The sequence below is a fragment of the Pelmatolapia mariae genome, linkage group LG13, assembly GCF_036321145.2.
Source record: "Pelmatolapia mariae isolate MD_Pm_ZW linkage group LG13, Pm_UMD_F_2, whole genome shotgun sequence".
Taxonomy (NCBI): Eukaryota; Metazoa; Chordata; class Actinopteri; order Cichliformes; family Cichlidae; genus Pelmatolapia; species Pelmatolapia mariae.
The window spans coordinates 8,083,500-8,103,379 of NC_086238.1; the positions used below are offsets into that span (position 1 = coordinate 8,083,500).

Genomic DNA, 19,880 nt, shown 5'->3' on the forward strand with positions numbered 1-19,880 from the left:
TGCAGGGTTGCAGCTGATTTGACTTCATTCTCCTGGGTATGACAGCATTGCTATTACATCTTTATGACAGATGCCTCAGCTGGAGAGAAGCAAGTACAAAATAATGCTCATTTTAAAAATGGACCCAAAAAAGCAGTGGCATGCTATAAACTCCAGGTTAGCATCATATCTCCTAGCCAAAGCTGTGTTTTGAAAGTCAGTGATTAAAGTGAGGGTGGTGCAATGGGAGGCTGCTAATGTACGTTGGGAAAGGGTCTATCCCCTAGACAGATAAACAGTTAAGAAAACAGATGCATTACAATGATAACATCTACTGTTCAGGTGAATTACTAATAATGAATGGAAAACACAGCATCTCAGATGTGGTCTGAGATGCTGTAATCAAAGGATTTCTCTGCATGCAAGGTGTGCAGCATTAAAAAGAAACAAAATATCTTTGAATGTAAAGACTACAATACTCAATATGGCCTTAATGACTTGGCCTAAAAAGAATATGTTCAAAGCTTTACTTTAAATATGTTCTTTCAGAAGCAAATTTGTTTATATTCTTAAACTGTTCTTCACCATTTGCATCCCTATGTCATCCAAAGAGCTCTGTTTTTTAAGGAAACCTTGCATTTCCAAAGCCTTCACAGCAGCCTTTTATGCATCCTTCCCCCAAGAGTTCAAAGTTGGTCCAGCTTGCTTTTCTTTTCTTTCTTCTCTTTTCTCTGTGCCTGCTTCGACTTAAACTTTCTCCCTCTTAAACTGAGGTTTTTTTGCCTGCAATTGTCGCCGAGATTGCTGGACTGTTCGGTTTATCTCAAGAATGTTGCAGGATTCTTAGATGGCTGTTGTTGTGAACTGGTGCGATGTAAAATTACATTCAAACAGAGCTGACCATACTGGTCTCCAATTGCTTGAGCAAATCCAGTCCCAATCTATTGGGGACTGCGTATTTGATGTCACTTCAAGTGTTTGAATCCATCATTGTCCTTTTTGATGCAGGGCTCTTTTAAGGTGCTGCGCCAGTGTTTTTTAGGTGGGTTATTTGTTCCACCTATTATTCCTCCTTTGTAAATTATTCCACACCAGATTGACTGAAGTTAAGTTTGGTGTTGCTGCAATCACAGAGGAGACCTGTGAAGCACTCTGCAGTGGAAATGAACTCCTCAAGAATGCAAAACACATTTTATTATGCTAGAAACTAAAATGAATGCCATGGCAAGTAATTGTTTTTTTTAAGGCTCAATTTCTGTTACACTGTTCAACTGTATCAAGTTTTATGCTTTTAAGAAAAAAGTAAACATGATTTTTATTTATCATCTCCCCTCATACACTAAAGAGATCATTTGAAGTCTTTGCTAAAACAAACATTTCCTCTCTGATATTAAAACATTAAAAATACATATGTATATTTATATATCAGGACTCTGCGCTTGAGAGGCTGTGTTGCTTCTCAATGAGAGACTTGATTGACAAGGATGGAAAAAAACTGTCCTATATGTGGCATGCCTCACACACACGGATAGTGACACACACACACACTTTGTTGTGGTAACAGGAAGACAATATGGCTGACAGCTGTCTGGACAACCCATAAAGACAATGGGAATGTTCCATTTCACAGCTGGTTCAAACCTCTCCCATACATTTTTTTTTTATACAGATGGATCCATGCTTTCGTGTTGTTTACATCAAATTCTGACCGTACCATCCAACTGGACTCATCACTCATGGCCCAGGCAATGTTGTTTCAGTCTTCTATTGTTCAATTTTGGTGAGTCTATAGTGAGGCTGAAGTGAGTGGCAGCGGTGTGGTCATCTGCTGCTGTTGTAGTCGATCTGCTTCAAGATTCAACATGCTGGGCATCAGAGAAGCCCTTCTGCATAGCTTGGTTCTACCAAGTGATTATTTGAGTCACTGTTGTCTTCCTATCAGCTCAAAGCAATTTGGCCATTCTCCTCTGACTTCTGATTTTAGGAAGATGTTTTTGACCAGAGAACTGCTGCTCACTGGATATATGCTCTGTAAATCCTAGAAATAGTTGTGTGGGAAGATCCCAGTAGATCTGTAGTTTATGAAATACTCAGAACAGCCCATCTGGCACATTCAAAACCACTTATATCACCTTTCTTCGCCATTCTGATGCACAGTTTGAACTTAATCTTAATCATGTCTACATACCAAAGTGCACTAAGCTGCTGCCATTTGACTGAACGGGTGAACAGGTGTACATAATGAAGTAGCAGTGAGTCACGCAGATACTGATACTTTTGTTTGTTTTGTTGTTTGTTCTTAATTCTATGTCATGAAAACGTAAAGATTCTTCATTATAAAAAATATCTGACCCAAAACAGTTTCAAAAGTGTTTCACTCTTCATCCAATGCCATTTAAACATTGATATGACACAGATAAATAAATAAATATGGGCCTCTGACATTGATCACCTATGTTGGTGCATCCCTAGTTGTTATGATTACATAATCAATATCTGCTTGATGCTTGCAACTGCAAACTCTGATGACTTACATAAAGTGAATCGGATTGACTCCCTAGCCATATGACTTCGTCCACTAAATTAAACTGGAATTTAGAAAAACAACAGATGTCCTGCTGACAGACTAATACTTCCACTGGCTTTCTCTGTGGAAGCAATAACAGAGAAAATCTTTCCAAGCCTCTTGGTCACTTACACGTGCAATCTCTGTGATTCATATCAAGGGTGATTTATTTAATTGCTTAACTTGCCTAGCTATACAACAAAAACATGATGGGCTATGGGCCTGTTCTGCATAAAGTAAGGGTGGGTCTAGATAGGCGGATATTGGTTGGCTCTGAACACTGAGCTGGCCTGTTCTCTGGGATGTAACAATCCATGTAATGCGCTCACCAAAGCTTTGGCTTGAGCAAAATCCCCATGTCAATAAATCAGGCTGAGAAAGCAAACCACAAAAAAGCACAAAGTGGCATCTACAACATTGAGATGGACTTAATATGTTGATCCTATTTTGTTGAGTTGAAAGCTTGTTAGAAGATCACAAATTTCTACCGTATTTTAAACATAACTGCGGATTTCACTGTAATTAGTGTCGAAATAATGACAGGAAAATGTTGCAATACTTCATTAAGTCACTGAAAGCATTTAAATAAGTCTGATGTGCCGAGTTTAATGAACAGGGAAGGGCAAGATCAATTACATGAATTGCACATTAAACTAAATCAACCATTATACAGAAAGGTCAGCTTGGCAGGAGAAAATCTCTATAATCAACTCAAAGGACGAAAAAAATTTTTACATTTGCAAACTGCCATGTTCACACTTACTTTGCAGCTGGGGGGAAATATCAGGTTCACTTTAGGGAAGTGACAACTGACAGCAACGAAAGTGTGTAAATGTACTTTAAATGTGATGCGCTGGGCTGCAAGTCTGAATCTAAATATGGTGCAAAGACACGGCGTCAGTTTAAACGACCTGAGTGAATACACATTGTTACTGATGGCTTGGGTGGCTTTGTCTGTATTTTTTTAACCATCCCTTTATATGGCAGGTGCTTAGGCTGAGTTCACTGAACCTCAAAGGCAGCAATAAAAGTAACCTTAAAATGAAAACACACATTACGTAAGTGCTGATTTCCTGGCCGTGGCAGGTTTATATCAGAGAGCTTGCAATTATATGAAATGTGGGGAAAGAAAAAACTGCTCCACGTCTTTCATCGCATGCACTCATTCACTGCTCCATAGCATTTGTGTATAGGCAATACTAAATGACAAAAATACAGCTGTCAGGAACCATGTGGTGAAAAAACTCTATTAGATTTAAAAATGAAACCCACCTATAATTGATACATGTGTGTGTCATCTTATGATAATTCCTCTGGACTATTTTTTTCTATAGGGCTGGGAGGTGAATTTGATTCTTAGATTTTGGATAATATCAACATCATATTTGACAGGGTTATCATTTGTACACTCTTCCCAGTGACATAAACCTTTTACTGAGGTCATTACAAAAGAAGCAGCTGTTTTGTGAGTCTCCCGCTGCCAAGACAGAATTACATGGTGACTAAGATTTCGATGAAATCATACTGGTAAGTTTACATGGTTTTCTGAATATGTTGACCTTCATTTTACCCCTGTATGACCTAGAACCCTAGGGAACTAAATTCTCTGACTACAGTGATTTTAATAACAGACTGTGAAGTTGAACAATGAGAAAGTTAAGGATAAGACTCAGTTGTTTAAAAGTGAAATTGCAGATAACAGAAATAAGATTCATAACAGAGTAACACGCAGTGTCTTCTTCACTTCTAATTATCTGTACAGATGTGGAAGAAATACATGAAAGAAGCATACCTCTTATGTCTGGAAACTTCTGTGTGAGGGTTTGGACAGGTACACTTATCTGTGCATGTGTCAGATTCTGATCCACCCACTGTCTAGGCTGCCACGACGCAGAGCTCAGACTTACATTACAAAGCAACACCTTTGTTTTCATCTGTGCATCTTGTGTATCATTACCTCTTGTTTTGTTTTTTTTTGATCGGTCTGCATAACAACCTGCTTTCCTCCATGTCTCTATGCCTTGCTATAAAAAGCTAAAAACCCTGGAAAGCTACTGCAAAGTTTCAACCACAAAGGAAAAAAACAAATATGTCCAAATGCTGACTTGCAATACACTTTGCTAAACATTATTCAATAATACGATTATAGCAATTTAGTCAACATCCAGAGTAAATCAAAAAGCTTTTAAGGCGTTTGAGCAGATTTGAGTTCTGTAACCCCTCACCATTTTAGGGTCAGCGTTTGCATAAGACAATAGCTAAAACCACAAGACTCTAGTGGGAATCTCATATAACATCATCGCACCATAGGATCGTGACCACAGACATCAACCTCAAATGTCACAGCCTCGGAAAGATGGAAACTGAACGGTTTGTCTTAACAACAGTGTTGTATTTTACTACAAGGACACCAAGAAAAACTGAATGTTACAGAGAGAACAAGTTGTAATAAAGTTTTTTTCCCGCAGCAGCCTGCTGAGGTATAAATAAGACTGCTCATATCAAGTTAAATGTCTGCTTGGTGCCAATAATGGCCTTGTTTGAACAAAAACAATGATCTAATTTAGACAGTCTAAAATACCCAAATTCTGTCTCTCACATATAAAGCTAAAGACAGCAGTTGGTTTGTGCTGGTTGACAAATCCTGACAAGCTGCACCGAAACCTACCTACAGTTAGCTTAATATTTTTTTTGGACAAAGAGAGTTTTTGTAGTTTTGCCTTTTTTCACTATCATACTAGGACCGCTGTCCCCCCAAGCAGGCAAGCCCTACTCCATTGCTATTTCATAACAAATGAGGCCCAAAGAGATGTGTGTGCAAGTGAGGGAGACCATCATTAGTCTAAAAAAAAGTCTACAAGAAAAATGGCAAAAAAATGTAGTGGTGGTTAAATCAACAATCTGATACATTCCTTAAAAAACTCAGCAACACTGGCCAACAAAGTGCATGATCACATTTTCATGGTTAATAAAAGCAACATCACAACATCAAACCAAGTCAAGAATACTCAATCAAGAGACATTTCATGAATGTTACTGCAAAGTGTTTACAACAAGGTGCAAACCACAGTTACCCTCAACAACAAGACGGCCAGATCAGACATTGCCAGAAAACATCTCTGGACTGATGGAACCATGATTAACGTAATAGAATGATTGGAAGAGAAATGCAAGCTGAAGGCTTGAAACAGCTCACGATCCAAAGCATGACGCATCACCTATTAAACATGGTGGAGGCAAGGTTACGGCATGGGCACTTTGCAGCCCCCAGTGGAACCGCGTCACTATTATTGACTGAAGATGTGACCGCTGATATACTACAGTGGCTACACATGCTACTCAAATGGTTAATGACCCAAAACTATACTGCAAAAGCAACCAAAGAGTTTGCTTGTCAAATGTCAAGGCAAAGAAACTTGATATTTTTCACTGCCCGTCAGTCATCTGATCTCAACCCAGCACGGCAGTTACTGAAGACAAAACTGAAAGACCCCAAAACAACTAGCAACTAAAAGCGGTAGCAGTAAAGACCTAGCAAAAAATCTTTTTATTTCCTGGAATCTGCATTTCTATGCATTTGGTACTTTTTATGTTTACATTTTAGTTTTGGTAAGGATTGAACACAGTAGGACTAACGTTAAATATACAGGTGCTGGTAGTTGGACCTTTTCTTACAGCTGGACAAAACCAGCTATCTGTTTTTCCATTTCCAGTCACTGTGCTAAGATAAGCTAACCTGGTACTCATTGTAGATTAACACTGAACAGACATGGATTAGAGTGGTATCAACTTCCTCATCGCCAACAATAACTAAATAAACATTTTTTAAAGGGGGCACATTCTTTTAACTTTAAACAATATATTAAAAAAATGTAAGATAAAGATGATGTCTCAGTAATTTAAGTTAGATTATTTTATATAAATACAGAAATTCAAGATGAAAATAGCTACAGAGAGACATATTTCTATATTATTTATGTAAACAGATGCTCCTTCCAGGCTGTCTTCATAGTCTCACTTAACCTACAGTATATATGAAAAACCCCTTCAAGAGCAGATGCACAATGTAGACATATAATAAGCACAGACAGTATTTCTAAGCTCTTTCTCTCTCATACAGTATCTACCATCTGGAAACTCTATCAGTTTTAAGAGCCATGCTTCATTTTTACTGTAATCAACAACAGATTCGCAGCTGCAACAAAGTAACTAGATTTATGGAACTTTGCTCTTTTCCTAAGGTACAGGAAAAACCCATAAAACAACGCTACAATCTATGAATGCGATCAATCAAGTTTGATTCCTTAGCATTGGCATGTTTAATACAGTGTGACTGACACACTTGTTAATAACCAGATATCCCTAAAAATGTATCATTAACTTAAGCAGGCTCGACTTGATTAAAGTTGAAATCCACACTGTTTTGTGCAGTGGAATAACTCCTCACAAAAGAGTTCGACCACATCTTCCATGAACATGTGAAACACAGACTCAGCAGCATGAGTCGTTTTTTTTGTTTTTTTTTTCATGGCCCGAAATGATGAGGAATGCAGGAGCTCAGCAGTCCTGCAGATACTCGACACCACTGTTGAGTAAAGCAGGAGAAAACCCCATTCATTTCCAGCTTCTGTATTTATTAACAGTAGATCATGTATCAAAGCACAGGGGAAAGGCATCCAGCCCAATACACACACTTCCAGTTTTCATAAAACACTGGATTTCAATTACCTCGGTGGCTCTGGTACAAGGAGGGGTGAGGGGCAAGAAATGGCACAAAACGACTTTTAAGAGCTAATGCTGACCTAGGGAACAACCTTCACTCCCTCCCAGTCTCTGAAAGGATCCCCTCATGGTCTGAACGAAGCTGTAACCCACAGCTTGTGTGCTCTCTATTCTCCACCGAGTTGGGAGACACAGCAGTCCTTGAGTGCCTGAACCCACCCCTTAAAATGCTGGTTTAACTCAATGGTCAATTCTTAAGTGAGAGGGAGACATACCTTTTTGGCTCCAGACATAGATTTCTGTACACTATTATTAGAGCCATTACCGTAACTTAAATACCATCATCATGCCTGTTTTTTATCCCCATATGCCTCTGTGACAAGATGCAAGGAAATAATGCTATCTGAAAATATAGGCTAAGGTTAATTTCTAAAGATGGTCATTTTTACTTGCTACACTGGGCTGAAAGAATGTGAAGGATGAGGATTGCTCTGAGTGCATAATGTGTCTTCCATCTGCTGCTGCAACTTCGGCTTAAAAAAGACATTTAACAGTTGGCGAGTTTTCTGTATAATGTCTTTGGTGGTTCATTGACATGAATTATAGTGTTTTTCCTCTCTTACACAAGGAAACATGTTCCTGCTGAAACTGCACATACCAAATTGGGAAACTTGGAGTTTGAGGATTAGCAGCAGGTCAACACTGACCTTCCAAGAAAGTTGGGATAGGGGAAATAAACGTCTGAAGATATTGTGTAATACTAAACTAAACTGGTGTTAGCTTTCACATCTAATTCAGTTAAGTGGAAAAATCATGAATTAGTGTATTACTCTATGTTAAATTACAACAAATTAACAGATTTAATCACAGGCATAAAATGTCATTTAAAGGAGGTAAGGAGATAAGGCTGAAAACTAGTTCTGAGGGTTTTAGGCGACAGCAGACTGACATAGTTGTGGAAACTAATTCTGACTGCATGATGGCTGCAGAAACACATTTCCTCCCTGCATCCAAAAGCAAAAACTGTAAAAATAAAAACTCTACTGTGCAAAGAAAACTACATTTTTTTAAAAAAAAAGGATACGGAACAGCTGCTGGCTTTTCAGGGTTTTTTTGGGTTTTTTTTTTTTTAAACGGACTGAGGTAAGTAAGCATCCATGTTATTTTACAAGACAACAAATACTGCTCACCAGATTTCTTTTTTTTTTCCTTTTGGTGTTTTTTTATGGAAGAACTTGCTTATTTAAGCAAAAAGGAAACACAAAACACATTTGCTATTTATAGTATTAAAACTGGAAAACTCCAAAGACAGAGAGAAAGCACAGGAGATAGTTTTCAGTGAAAGAATTTACAGCATTATGAAATAAAGAAAAGTGGCCGTGAACTGTAGACTAGATGATATCCTATATTCACTAATAATGACTTTCAGAACTGATCAGCTCAGTGACAAATGCTAAGAGAGTTAGTTAAACAAAAAGTGATGAAAAGAAAAAAGTCTAAATGTGGAGATTACAGTTGTTGTTTCAAGACAAATGGCCATGATTGCTATACTCTGGGTTAGTAAAATCATACTTCAGAATCTGTTTTAGTAACGAGGAAGGATATGATTTCTCTTTTAGCACATAAACACAGTGTAGTGAAATAGTATAGTGACATTGTAAAGATGGTACAGAAAGCTGCATCTGGTCAGACAGAATAACACACAAACTTGGAAAAGTGAATTTGTAGAAAATGAAATGGCTGACAGATGTAAGGTGAATTATTAATGTGAACCTGGAGGGTTGGCCTTGTATAATTTTGCAGATGTTTGTTTCTTTGTTTCTCTGTTTCTTGAGTCAACTCCAGATAAAGGAGATTTAGCTGATCTGAACACTGAGTCCCTGCTGAGGTTTACCCTGAGATCAGCTTACTTCCAGCCTAAAGACAGGAAGGACAGACAGTATTGTATTAATACATTTTTTCCATGTGAAGGTTGAGCAGACATCCTGCCCATCTATCATGCCACGCTGAGGGCCAGACCTGTTTAATCTGTGTGTTCAGCCTTTGTGGGCTTTCAGTGAAGCCATCAAACATCACCTGCAGGAATACCCCTGTCACCTTCCAGTCTCTCTGTGAAGCTTTGTCAAACTTTGAATCATTCTTGCCAACAAGTGACTTTCGGAAAAAAAAATGTCTTGTTATGGTAAGTGAAAGTTAAGGTTTTGTCTGAAATTCCACTAACCCCGCCCTGCCTATATAAGCCCGGTGAAGCAGCAGAGACACAAAACATACTGTACATAGGTGGTGCCAGGGGGTCTTTGGGGAGATGGAGGGATGTTGCAAGTCGGTCTTTTCACAGCAGACAGACATTCCTGGAGTTCATGTGGCAAACCGTAATTCACAAATGCTAATCTACCCTTAGAAGAGAGACATGATGGTATCCACATAGAGAAATTGTCAACACAGAACTGAGGGCAACACGCTTAGCACAATAATTATGATATTTCCAGAAGCGTCTGCAAATTATTTTTCCTTTTCTACGTCGCCCTTTAAAAGGCAAAGTTTAAACCGCTGAATACAGAGCAACTGAACTGACCAACAAGCCTGCTAGCTTAGCTTTGGTTAACATCTCTCCAATATAGTGTAAACTGAGGAGGCATCCTGGAGGATCCATTAAGCCATTATAATGAACCAACCTCTCTGAACCACTAACTTTGGCAGGAAATTGCTTTTTCCATTTTCTCTCCGAGTTTCTCCCTGCACTATTCTCTTCTCCTGAGCCAGCATCTCCCCCTGGCAAACTCTCATAAAAAAGACAAATAAAATAGCTGCACAAAGAGTGAGGACAAAAAATTATTAAACTTTAACAATCATTTTCTAAGGAAGCTTTTATTTTCCCGCATCTGTGTTAGTAAATAGTATTATTCAAGAGAACTGAATCAGTGGGCTACCTTGCTGATTTACCACACACTGCACCCACTTCAAACACCCCAAAAAACAGCCGGCAGTATAAACTACTGTACCAACTGAAACAACGACCACAACACAAACTATATCATCAAGCCAGGGCGACGGAAAATACTTGCTCGGCTTGGGACAGCAGGCTGGAAAAGTGGAGAAAGCGGAGCTCACTTATAGGGCTGACCTAGATTCAGTGCCCCGTCAGAGGCATACATTATCTAATCCAAGGTAAGGGAAAGTCGATAACTGCACTGGGCAGGAGTCACAGCCAATGTCTATGGTGCAGTAGCTTTAACAGCAGGACTTTGGTTGACGTTATTGGGTGAATGGCAGAAACAATACAAAGCTGCACTTTTCCATTTCTAGATCTGGCTCTATTATAAGCTCATGCTGTTGCACCTTTAGATGCTGATATAAAATTAGATGGCAAAGTTTTCTACTCACTGCATCCAAGACTCTACAGGGGGACTCATGTGGCTTTAAATCTGCCCAGATTGAAAATCCATACAGCCCTTTTATCATAACAAATACACCAGACACTTTTAGTACCTCTAACTCAGCAAATTCACTACATAGAGCTGTAATACACAGATCAATCTGTCAGAAGCTATTAAAGGGTTTGTACTTATACTGTGAGGGAATGGATGCTAAATCAAATGAACTCTGAAATCTTCTTAGTACACACCTGGTCTTGTTAGTGCTGGCAGAGGGACACAGAGTGATGTCACCCAGCCAAATGGAGCAGATTTAGCCAGCTTCCACTGGAAAGGTGTTGAGATTTCAGCTTAAACGCTAGCAGTGCTGCTGGAAACAGTCTCCACAGCAAATTGTAAGGAACGCGGGTTATACTTACTTCTGTGATCTCTGTGGAAGTGTCAGTGTATAATAAAACTGTCAAATAGCCTTCAGATGTGTTTTCAAAAGCCTGCCGTCTACTATTTTGCTTTCTAGAAACTCATAAGAAATCCATCTAACCAGAGATGAATGAATGAGCTGAAGTGAAAGTGGCAGCAAAATATAGCCTGCTTCAGAGATGAGAGGCAAGCAAAGCAATAATAACATGAAACAAAGTTAGAGCAATAACACGGAAACCTGGAAATCATAAATCTGCAATGAGATGTGCATGAGTTTCACATGGATCAACAGTGCACAGTGGTCAGCTGAAAGACAAAAGTGAAGGGGCCCATAATAAAAACAGGACCATGCACTTGAAATTCATGGAGGAAAGCACTCGTATAAGGCCCCCAATAAAAGGAGTTCAAGGTGTTGGAATATCCGCCTCACTGTGGCTCCCCATTGGGTTGAAATCCTACCGGAGCAGAGAGTGAAAACAAATACATGAACCCAAAGGCAGGACACATGACACTTCAAAGTGATCCTACTCTGTGGACCTTTTTCCTTAAGGCCACTGTGGCAATCACACCCATAGTGGAACCTAAATCCAGTTGCCTTCCCTTCACTGTTTCCTCCTCCATCTCTCTTTTGCCATCCTCCCGCTGAAGAACACATGAGTCTGATTACTGTTTTACTGTCTCAGCACACCATTAAAGCTGGACGTCAGACCCTGTTCCCAGGTTTATTTCTCTCCAGTCCCTCCTCTGCTTCATGTGGCAAATTCAGACACGTGCTTAGACCTGGTGTCGTTGATATTTTAGCATATTTAGGACACATGTTTAAATTTGTGATATTATTTTTAATCCATTTCATATGTATAAATTATATACTTCATTAGGCCCTACTGTCTTCTTCCACCTACAATAAAACAGTCCTGGGAGTACTACAGAATAATCACTGACTAACGTGAGACTGTGCTTTATGTTGGCATTAAAGATTCAGTATTGTCAAACTAAATTACATATACCCTAAATTTGTAATCTTGGCCCTGTGTGCTAGCTCTTCCAAGAGGTTAAACAGCTGACTAAGGACTCTCTGCAGCTGGCATTTGTAAATCCAGCATGTCTTGCTGGCTTTCCATTAAAGTGAGGTGGAATAATTAATATGAGTCTGGAAGACATTCCTCTTGCTAGAGGCAACATTCTGGCCCTCAGCCTAAACCAACAGTGGGAAAAAACAGGGCTGACTGCAGGCCAAAGCGAGCCTCCAGATGGGGGCTGAGCAACAGCTAGCAGGCTTCGGACAAAGAAGGTGAAAGAGTCGAGATACAGAAAAGGGCAGAGTGTTCGAGGAACTATATGACTGAATACTGAATGAGTATGTTTGTGTTTTACATAGCATGCGTGCTGTTTTTTCTTGCTCAATACTGTTGTGCATCTGTTTTGATTACTCACCGCTCTCACTCTTTTCAATGACGTCGACCACCTCGCCTGCTTGAAGACTGATTTCTGCAGGCTCTTGTTTTTCGTAATTGGCCACCACCACATACTGTTCCAGAAGCATGGGGTCCGAAGCATCCAGACCTGGGGTTGATGGAAAAAAACATGCTGTCAGCCAGCTGCCAGCCATAGGTCCACGAGAACGACTGTTGGGCACTCGTTGTGCCATAGGCCACTTTGTTTGTAGAGCTCAGCCAATCACAATATTCACGAGGTTCAGTGCATCTTCCCCAAAATCTAGCCATAGAGCTGCATGTCCCTCCAGCCCAACATCAGGGGCAAAGGAGACAGTCTAGAAAAAAAGAACCTCCCACCAAGAAGTAAAGGATCAGACATTCAAGTGCAGAAAATCCATTCTGTTTTACTAAAGGGACTTTATCCGTTTTCTCCAACAAAGCTGACTCCCAGTCAGTAGATACACATAGACACATGAACACAGTGAAAAGGCTCGCAACAAGGGGAAAGCAAAAGGAGGTGTAGAAGTGACAGAAAAGTGAGCTAAAGCCAGCTGAGGACAGGACAGTAGAGTGGGAGAAAGAAATGGTTTCCCTTGGAAAATAAACCATCTGCTAAAAAGCCTCCTTCTCTTCAGTTGGGGCTGGAACTGGGGGAAGAGTAGGGGGGTTGTGTACGCCAATCATAAGAGTCGGCATAAGGGGCCTTAAATAGAACCAGATGAAGGGGCTGGAGCTGTGCTCAGAGGGATGGCCCTCTGTCTCCTTGAAACACTAGAGCTCTGACTACAGCGTGCAACCCAGCCAATGGAAATCTTCCTCTGTGTACTTAACTGAGTTAACCATATAAGCGCCAGCAGTGACTTAGATTTGTTGACTTGGTTTGCACTCGTTTCCTAACTGGGTCAACATCTCACCAGATTTTGGTTCATTAACTAACACCAGCACAGCTTTCTCAAGTAGCAAACATGTGTTTTCATTTGTGAAGGTATTTAAAGAAGGCATCGTACATAACCGACAACCCGCAACATTTTTTGGTTCCCGCTTTACATAACTGAGTCCGGCTGAAGCCTTAATCGTGAAAAATCCCTGAAACAAGCATCCCTGAATGGACTAAAGCAGATCTAACAAGTGTCAGCTGGAATCTAGTCACAAGCCAGCGACACTGAGCTCAAACATTAACAAGACCTTCTGTTGATCACCGAGTTCAAAGCTGTGTGGACACAGGAGGAGCTTCTGTGTGCACACTTTAGATTATATCTGTTTACTCTACTGCTGCAGTTGCAACAAATGTTTACTTTAATGGTGGTTTAATATCAGCAAAATACCAACAAACTTCCTGGAGATCCTCATCTCTTCGTGGGCACACTGGTCCAACTTCTAACTAACTGCCATCAGTAGGGTTAGTTTAACAGAAACAGCCAAGCACATACAAATAAAAGCCTTTTTATGGGGTAATCACAGTTCCTGGAAAGAGCAACTCGGTTTGATCCTGATGATGGAAAATAAGAAAAGTTCAGTGTGATAAATGGAAGATTTGAGCCTTAGATAAGGAATGATTGAGAAGGTTTGGATTAAGCTGCCATTTTTCTACAGAGCTCACCTGGCTACAGTCCCGCAGACTAGAGATTAACATTTCTCTAAATCTGGATAATATTTCACATTCAATTCAGGGACTGCACTTGAAATGTCAAGGAGCTAATAACTCACATAGATGAACTCAGCACCATTAGCATCTCACATGATGAAACTGCCAAAGAGTCTGACACTGGATTACTGTGGTCGGGCTGCGGTTTATGAAGCTTCACGTTATTTATGCAAGATGTTTTGTCAGACCACAAAATTGGGTGCAGAAACAATGGAAGGAATATTATATAAATATTGCCTTTTTAGTCTTCACTGTATAATATGACAGTAGTTACTTTGGTACAGCAGGCAGAGTTATTTATTTTGACACTATTAATAGAAATGTGTTGTTAAATGGTTTGTTTTAACTCACAGGTCAGTTAACTCAATGAGGACATGTGAGCAATTACTGCGTACTGGGTAACTGAGTAATTTCAAGTCTATAATTTTGCCTGTATTTATGGAATATCTCCGACTATATATGTTTTCTATCATATTTCATATCTATCAAATATCACAAATTTTGTAGACTGGAGAAAATGTTAAAACATGAGGACAATTTAAATGTTTCCAGGCATCACCCCTGTGCTTGGTCTGTCCAGATTTTAAAATGTATTAGCATGCATAACTTTTACCAAGTGTAATTTAAAATAGCTTGTATAAACAGCAATGCCATAGACTCATTCTGTTGATTTAGCTACTCAATGCTGGTTGTGAAATAAAACACTGACCTCTGTGGAACCCACCTCCAAATGTCTTCAAACTTGGACATTGTTTTATCAAAGAAAAAGAAAACAGAGGGCTCATTTGTCAACAATGCATTTTCAAGACAGATGAAAATAATACTCAGGTCATGAGCTCATAAAACTCTGTGTCAAAAGCCGTAAATGTAACCTTCTTTAGCACACAATTAGCAGCTGCTGCGAGAAAACCGTAAATCTGTGACCTGAGTGACTAAAGACTCTGTCAGCAAAGTCAACAGGCCTGAAAAACAAAAGCTAATATTTCATCCTCTTTCAGGAAATTAAATGTTTTGCAACAGCAGGAAGACAGAGCAAGAAGAACATGTGTGTGGGGAAAAAAAGCAGACTTGAACAGGATAAGCCTAATTTCGAAACAGTGTATGAAATGTGAATCATACAAACTGTGTACAAAACAGTGTTTCAGACAACACAGTGAAACATAGTGATCATAACAACTAAAATATATACATAGTATATGCAAAAGGAAGGCAGCTGCAGAGTGTATGGACACTATTCACAACAAACACTGCTGAAAAAGAAAATATATTTAAATGTTTTTATCAATAGCTAAAAGTAATCCTAACCCTATAGTATCTGTAATATCCTGAGAGCTCACCTGATCAGGTTTATATCTTTGTGAATGTGTATGTATAAGTGGAGGAAACCAGAAAGAAAAAACTTGTTCCTCTAAACAAAAAGCATAACCAACCCCAGAACCAACATACACTACAGCATAACTAACTATTTTTCATTAGGCTGAACTATTTTGCACAATAAATAGGCTCCATTTAAAAAGTATCATTTCACTGTATTTATTTTAGTCTTTTTAAAATGTGCGTCTACGTGCAGAAACATTAGCTAAGACGTTATGCACGTTATGCCATATTAACTTGCTAATGATTGTCACATTACTGTTAAGTTGCCCAGAATGTGTTTTATTTTGTATTGTGTTAAATTAGAAGTGACACTGTGAATGAACTTAATTGATTGGTTAGTGCGTCAGAAGAGCTACAAGTGTGAAAACTGTCTTGTTACCATAGACAGTACAAAACATAGACGTAGCATCCAGATCAGAAAAATGAAGCTAACATGAAGTTTGTTAAACCCACCTTCTATCCGAAAGCCACCAGATGGCGATAGTTGTAGTTGAAAAAAAGGATTTCTGGTATTATATAAGTTTATGAAAAACACAGTTGGTTGACCTCTGTACACGTTTTATTTTTATGGGCGAGCCATCATTTACAAAATAAGTCTATTTTGTAAACTTGGTTCATATAGTGTTTTAAAACTGAGGATTATGTCTGGTACAGTGTGCACACTGTGCGATTTCCCTGTCAGACCTACTGCTGCTCGTCACAACCGGAAACGTCAATCTTGAGGCATCTTTTATACTGTAAATGCTTTTCACATCACTCACATTCATGTTAGGCCAAGTTTAACATAAAATCGTTCTTTTACTGAATATTTTTAAGTTACATCAGTTTAATTCCAAGGAAAGGGAGGCAAATGAATGCCAATTTATATAAACTAAGAGGAATTAAACTGGAAATATATTTAGTTTTTATTGACGTTTATTTGTTTAAATAAAGTAAGCTAACTCCCAGTCCTATATTTTTAGTTTAGTTAACTCATTCAGGTGTTACAGTTGGGAGGTGTGTGTATATGTATTTTCTTGTGTACCCTGCATGACCAGTGACGACCAAAATCATTTATGAGCTTTGAAAAGTATTTCTTCTCGGCTTCCATCAGATATTAACCACTCGGTGTTTATCTCTCCTCGCTCCTATTTATACACGTGCTTCCTGCTCCCACCCTTCCACTCCCAAATGTCCCAACTCCATTCAACCCCCAACTCCACCCCCATTCCTCCGTCATCAACTCCATCCAGGGAAGATGACAGTTTGGAACTTTGCAATAATTCATCACCAACAGGAGGAAGCCAGAGAGTCTAGTCTACTCATTCTTTTTTTCCCTAAAAAACGGTTTTCAGGCTTTTCAAGCTTTTTGCTTGGTAACATGGTTGGCACAGGTCGTTATATTTTAGTGCCACATTTCTAACCCTGGGGTATCTTTGTAAGAGCAGAACCGTGTTGAGAAGAGTAAAATTTGGCAAAGTGCAGTGCCTTTGTTTGGCTCATCAGCAGCAGATGTGCAGCTGGATTAGAAAGGGACACAGAACTGCTGTTCAATGTAGTACAGATGTACTCATGTCATTGAATCAGTATGTGGCCCTAAGGGAAAAGAGGCAGACCACAAATAAATAGTACAGAAACATTCACCCAAATCATTTCAGTTAGACAGCCTTCACATTTCAGTTAGAAACTGCTGAATAGCTTCATCATCCTCACTTTTGTCTGCTGATTCTCGCAGTAAAGCGTAGCTCTGCAGTATAAAACTATTGGAGTTCCAAATATCTCATGATCCACTTGGTAAACACTGAAAGTCACGGTATGTTTATATTTACTACACGGGTTTCTGCTTTTGAAAAAAACTGAATGAAAACTACATAGCTGATGATCCGGAGGAATCAAACATATTTTTTTTTGGGGGGGGGGGTTACTTCACTCTGTGTTGTTGCCTTTTTTGGCACAAAGCTACATTTCTTGAAAAACAAGTGCACAAAAACAAGTGCTGATCATTGGAAAATATGAAATCACTGCCAGGCTGTGTATCATGTGAGCCGCATCTTTGTCCACATACGCACAATAACAACAGAACAGGGACCCACTCATAAAAACACTGCTCTACAGCACTACTAGAGGCAGTGTAAAACAACCCACAGTGCACCTTTAACTTCACTGGATGTTGCTGATATGAAAAAAAAAAAGAGACTGGAATCAGATTCAAACCGCTAATTTAATGAGCGAGACTCCTCCACTTCATCAGGTTTTCCAGTAGAAAATCTGACGCCTGCACCACCGAACAACCAGAACGTAAGGAAAAAGAAACATAATGGATCCTCGGTTTTACTTACACAAAATCCTAATAAAAAATATGCATTTGCAATTTTTTTCCTCAACAGTATAGTCTTTGAAGAACTGTCACTAGTGATCACGTATCAGAAACCGTGCATCCTGTAAAGTATCTGTTCTGTGCTGCAGGAACCGGAGTTCAGGAGAAACGGAAAAAAAATTCTATACCAAACCTAGAAATCTGTGCATGAAATGAGCTGTTATATGACAACAACTAATAAAAAAACATCTGTTTGATCGACATTTGATTTAAACCTTAACACATTTCATGTACTGTGAGACTCATTATTATGTACGACTGAACAAAAAGGCCCAGTATTCAATAGCTTGTCATTGACAGGGAAGCTTGCTGAAGCAGCGTACGGCTGTTAAAGTGGTTTGGAAGTCCTCATTTGCCTTAATGATTTCCTATGCCAGTTTAAAAATCACATCCATCTGCAAACACAAACAAACACACGGCCCTCTTGACCCACCCACCATCTGACTTGTTACCAGATTCCTTCCAACACGCGCACGCGTACACCCATGCATACTACATGTAGTATGTAAACTCCCTCACAGACACAACCTCATCCACACATATGCACCCCCGTAGGTCCCGAGAGACCTGCAGCTCAAATAAAGACAGCAAGTCTGCACACATAAACACACTCACTGGGCCTTTGCGCAGCACTGACATGGTTTCCACTTGCCACGTAAACCTCCTCTCCTCTCCAGCTGCTTTTCACATGCACTACACCCTCGAGCGCTCCATTTCTTTCTTTCCTACTCAATTTCTATCTGTCTTCTGGTCAGCCAGCTCTCTTTCTGAATGCACATAAATACTAAATCTTTGAAGCTCCTGAACTTCGGCATCCTATGAGGCACAGTAAGCAGCAGTTGATCCTGTTTCCTTTAGAGGTTCGCTTCTGAGAGCGTGTCTCTTCACCTAACAGTGATTCATGCTGACCAGCTGAGTATCAGCAGTCAGTCCTGACAAATCCATTATATGCTAAAAAAAAAAATATGGCATGGCTTTCTTTGAATCTCGTGTAGATTGTTGCCTGGCTATGATGCAGAATCAATCACTGCTTCGATCTTGCAGGGCTCCAGAAGCGTGAGTCACAAACAAGAAATGAGATGTGGGTCTGAATTTTACTGAAAACACATGACAGATGAGATCCCCAGTTTATATAACACAATTTCCTTTCACTACACTTCTTTTCACTACCCTCCATCTAGTATCAGCTCTACCAAAAAACACAAAAAGAGAAGAAGAACATTTTTTAAATCCCAACACAGCAAATGATGACAGAACTGTCACGAAGCCAAAGATGATAACAAAACAAAAGTGAATGATCATCTGTGAGTGTGCTGTTCCTGTTTTCTTCTCTTCCCAGGTAAACAGCGTTCCAAATCAAAACTCTAATCGCTCAAAGTTTTGTGGTGAGGGGTTACATTCTCTGTTTTAGGCAGGGGATCAGTAAACTCTTAAGGGAAACCTGCAACGTGCAATTATGGAATACATAAGCTGCAGCTACAGCAGAAATTCACCACAGACTCACTCCACTTATCTGCTGTCCTGCTTTGAAAGAGAAATATCAATCTTTAACCACTAATGTCCAGCATGGGGACTATACTGGGGGCTTCAAGATCAAGTATGGGGAGCTTAAAACAGTATGAATAACAAACCAGCATAAGTACCAGATATAAAGTGTATTATTATGCTCTGATGTATAAGACTTGAACCAAAAAAAATGTTTAAAATAAGAACAAATACATGCATATAATAAAGTCTGCAAAACAGATCAATTTTAGATCAAACTAAATTATTCAAAATAAAAAGGACAGCTACTATATGATAAAACTTTCCAGGCAACTGATATGAATATAACTGGAAGCCAATCTAATATCTTGCACAGACTGAATGCAGGCAACACGCACAGACACACACACACACACAGCTGAAATAAGACAATTTTTTCCATTCCAGTATGTAGCTGGAATTCACTGTTACATAAAGCCTCAATACCGTGGAACGCATAATGAAATTAGGCTGGGGTCTT

At 39.4% G+C, this 19,880-nt stretch overlaps 1 protein-coding gene across 3 annotated transcripts in view; it reads right to left on the reverse strand.

Annotated features, from left to right (window-relative positions):
• Nucleotides 1–19,880, reverse strand: part of LOC134640061 (SH3 and PX domain-containing protein 2A-like) — a 59,603-nt gene that overhangs the window by 10,432 nt on the left and 29,291 nt on the right. For 2 of the 3 annotated variants that reach the window (XM_063491635.1, XM_063491636.1), the window contains exon 7: nucleotides 12,496–12,624. In XM_063491635.1, the coding sequence (XP_063347705.1) occupies nucleotides 12,496–12,624 (129 nt within the window). Of the gene's footprint in view, nucleotides 1–12,495; nucleotides 12,660–16,656; nucleotides 16,677–19,880 lie in introns of all 3 variants that reach the window. The other variant, XM_063491637.1, reaches the window with a different exon arrangement.